The sequence below is a fragment of the Cibotium barometz genome, chromosome 3, assembly GCF_041138505.1.
Source record: "Cibotium barometz isolate CiBa-2024 chromosome 3, ASM4113850v1, whole genome shotgun sequence".
Lineage (NCBI taxonomy): Eukaryota > Viridiplantae > Streptophyta > Polypodiopsida > Cyatheales > Cibotiaceae > Cibotium > Cibotium barometz.
Window position 1 is genome coordinate 67431784 of NC_141048.1, and position 3466 is coordinate 67435249.

The 3466-nt window shown below is 43.7% G+C and overlaps 1 protein-coding gene across 1 annotated transcript; it reads left to right on the plus strand.

The window, feature by feature from the left end:
- Nucleotides 1-684: 684 nt before the first annotated feature.
- LOC147640442 (uncharacterized) lies at nt 685-3130 on the plus strand. Its single transcript, XM_086823737.1, has 3 exons — nt 685-720; nt 877-1025; nt 1944-3130. Exons 2-3 carry the CDS (start codon nt 896-898, stop codon nt 2975-2977), a joined length of 1164 nt encoding a protein of 387 aa, XP_086679863.1. The 5' UTR covers nt 685-720; nt 877-895; the 3' UTR covers nt 2978-3130.
- The last annotated feature ends 336 nt before the right edge of the window (nt 3131-3466 follow it).

The window sequence follows — 3466 nt, forward strand, 5'->3', positions numbered from 1 at the left end:
AGAGGGTTGGTTTCTATGATGGTCGTGGTGAAACATGTTTACTATGGATGATACCGCTCTTTCTGGTTTAAAGACACGGGAAGGTCGACCAATTGTGAGCTCAACAATTCAAAATCCTATGTGTTCGTTCGCAACCACAAAAGTGTCGTCTCCTTTAAAGACACGGGAAGGTCGACCAATTGTGAGCTCAACAATTCAAAATCCTATGTGTTCGTTCGCAACCACAAAAGTGTCATCTCCTTTAAAGACACGGGAAGGTCGACCAATTGGGAGCTCAACAATTCAAAATCCTATGTGTTCGTTCGCAACCACAAAAGTGTCATCTCCTTTAAAGACATGGGAAGGTCGACCAATTGTGAGCTCAACAATTCAAAATCCTATGTGTTCGTTCGCAACCACAAAAGTGTCGTCTCCTTTATTTTAAATATCCCAATTCTTACGAAAGTTGGAAATTTGGACCTGGGCTTGGAGCGCATCTTCTTCCGTGTGAAACAGACCAAATTGGAAGTTGCAAGTATCCTAGTCTAGGAGGGTCCCCCTTGCTTTTAAAAGAATCACGGTTGAAACCTCGCTTACTGGCGGGTGCCAAGATTCGAATCTGCCTCTTTCGAACATGGAAAGGGGGGCTGCCTCCCCTTTATAAAGAAATGCATGCAAAAACTTCAGAAGCCTTTGCGGAATCGAGGCGCTCTCAGGCAGGTCCGGTCCTCTTCATTGGAGGTAGGAGTATCTTACACACACACACACACACACTCTGACTGTTATTAGATGGATTTCAACGAACCCAATTGATACTAGTTATCCCCGCCTTCACTATAGGTCTTGGAAAACCTAATTCAGCAGGTCGTGGGGCGAAACCCTGATCTTCTGTCACAGTTTTGAAGGGCGCCTAGCTATGGAGAATTCAAGTGTTGTGGAGGAGCCAGCATTGGCCGTGGATGTGAAAATCCCAAACAATGATGATAATCATGCCGCCCCCCAAATGCAGAGCAGCAGCCACCCATCTGAACAACAAGAGAGAAAACGTGAGTCACAAATATATTTTTTGCGAGCCCGATTATTATTTTACTTATTGTTCACAATCTATGCGTCAAAATAATGCATTTTATTGTTTATTTTCGTCCACTCCCAAAGGCCTGTAGCTGATCGTTTCGCCTTAAGCAGTGGCGTTGTTTAAAGGAATGAGAAATGTTTATTTTGCACAAAATAATGCATTTTATTGTTTATTTTCGTCCACTCCCAAAGGCCTGTGGCTGATCGTTTTGCCTTAAGCAGTGGCGTTGTTTAAAGGAATGAGAAATGTTTATTTTGCACAATGAACCCTGAACTTTAAATGCATGTATATGCTTGCTTTTCAAACAGGTGCCAGGGTTCGGACCTCTCTCGGTTCAAATACTTTATGGAGTAAATATACAAGGATACATCTAATCTCACTTATCCGTTAGTTAGACTGTGCTCTAATTAGGCCAAAGAACAGCTTTTCCCTAGATTTTGAGATTGCTGAAGCATCAGTAGTTAGTGTTTGTGTGTTGTTTTTTTTGTGTGTGTGTGTGTGTGTGTGTGTGTGTGTGTGAGAGAGAGAGAGAGAGAGAGAGAGAGAGAGAGAGAGAGAGAGATCACTACCATATATGCACGCATGTATGTATGGATAGATATATGTATGAATGTATGTATTTAAATTGCCTGTGTTAAAGATTGCTTCTGTATATGCATGCATATACATGCTTCTATGTGTGTATACTTCTGTATACACATAGATGCATGTATGCATCTATGTGTATGTGGCCTCTGTATACACATAGATGCATGTATGCATCTATGTTTTCTTTGTATGAAAGCTGTTTTTTTCTACTCTCACATTGGCTTGTTTAGTACCTATTCAACATCAGATATTTAAGCTGAAGCAATCACTTAACCACAATGATTTTTTGATGTTTATGTAGTTAAAGGGATTTTTGGGCAGTTGTCCATACTGGATCGGTACCTCTATGTATGGATACTTGTTGACATGGTGGTGTCCATAGTGTTTGGTTATTATGTTAAGGGGGTCAAGAGGTCATTCCAGGTTGCAGAAATCGCGTCAGTGTCACTGCCAATTGCCATTGGCTTATGGGTGATGATGTACCCTGTACTTTGCAAGGTGCAGTACGAAGTACTAGGAAGGCTGCTCTACCAAGCTGGGGCAGGCAAAATGCTATCATTGAGCCTTGTGTTGAACTGGATTGTGGGGCCTGCACTCATGACCGGGCTGGCATGGGCGACTTTGCCTGACCTTCCGGGTTTCAGAACAGGTGTGATTCTCATCGGCATTGCGAGATGCATAGCTATGGTCTTGATATGGAATGACCTTGCAAAGGGAGATGGGCAGTACTGTGCAGTCCTGGTAGCCATCAATTCAATTATGCAGATAGTGCTCTTCACCCCCGTGGCGCTTTTCTACCTCAAAGTAGTCTCAAGAGGCCATGGTTTTCATGTGAGCTCATGGGTCGTGGCAAAAAGCGTTCTGCTTTTTTTGGGGGTTCCACTAGCTGCAGGAATCCTGACCCGGTTTGTTATGATGCGCCTTTTTGGCCGGACGTGGTACAACTCAAAGTTTCTACCTTTCATAGGACCATTGGCGCTCATTGGCCTCCTCTACACCATCTTTGTGATGTTCTCTATCCAAGCCCACCAGATAGTGACCAACCTGGTCCATGTGATAAGAGTTACAGTGCCACTGCTGCTCTATTTCGGATTCGTGTTCTTTTCCTCCCTTGGCATATGTAAGTTATTGAAGATCCCGTACTCTCTTGCTGTCACACAGTGCTTCACTGCAGCCAGCAACAATTTTGAGCTTGCCATTGCAGTTGCAGTTGGAAGTTTCGGCATCGATTCAGAGGAGGCCCTTGCTGCAACTATCGGCCCTCTGATAGAAGTACCTGTGTTGCTACTGTTTGTCTACATTGTTGGCTTCCTGCAAAAGAAGTGGGCAGATTAGCTATTCTTTCATCCTTGGGCGGTTGGACAGCCCATGTGTGCCTCTGCCTGCTGCCAAGAGATGTTGAAATCTGGAATGCACACAGGCAGATTCTAGCTTATTAAATTGGGCTCTTGTAAGCTTTGCTACTTGCTAATGTGATGACTTTGTGCACAGAAATTTTTATGAAGGAAGATGATGTGAAATAGGAAGTCCGGATGTAGTTAGATGTTCTCATTGCCAGAGAGAGAGAGAGAGAGAGAGAGAGAGAGTTCGAAGTTCTTACGTCATGGCCAAGCCAGCTGCTCATATACGATCAATATGATGGCATTGAAGTGCAATGATGGGACTTGAGGCCTTAAGAAGTGCCAATTACTGCCAGTAGAACCTCATGTGCTGCTGTTGGCTCTGTGTCATCTGAAGAATTATCTGCATTGGTATGTCTATTGATGCCTATGGGAGGGGTTATGTGGTCTAGCACTCCTTCCTCTTTATACTGACGTTATTTCT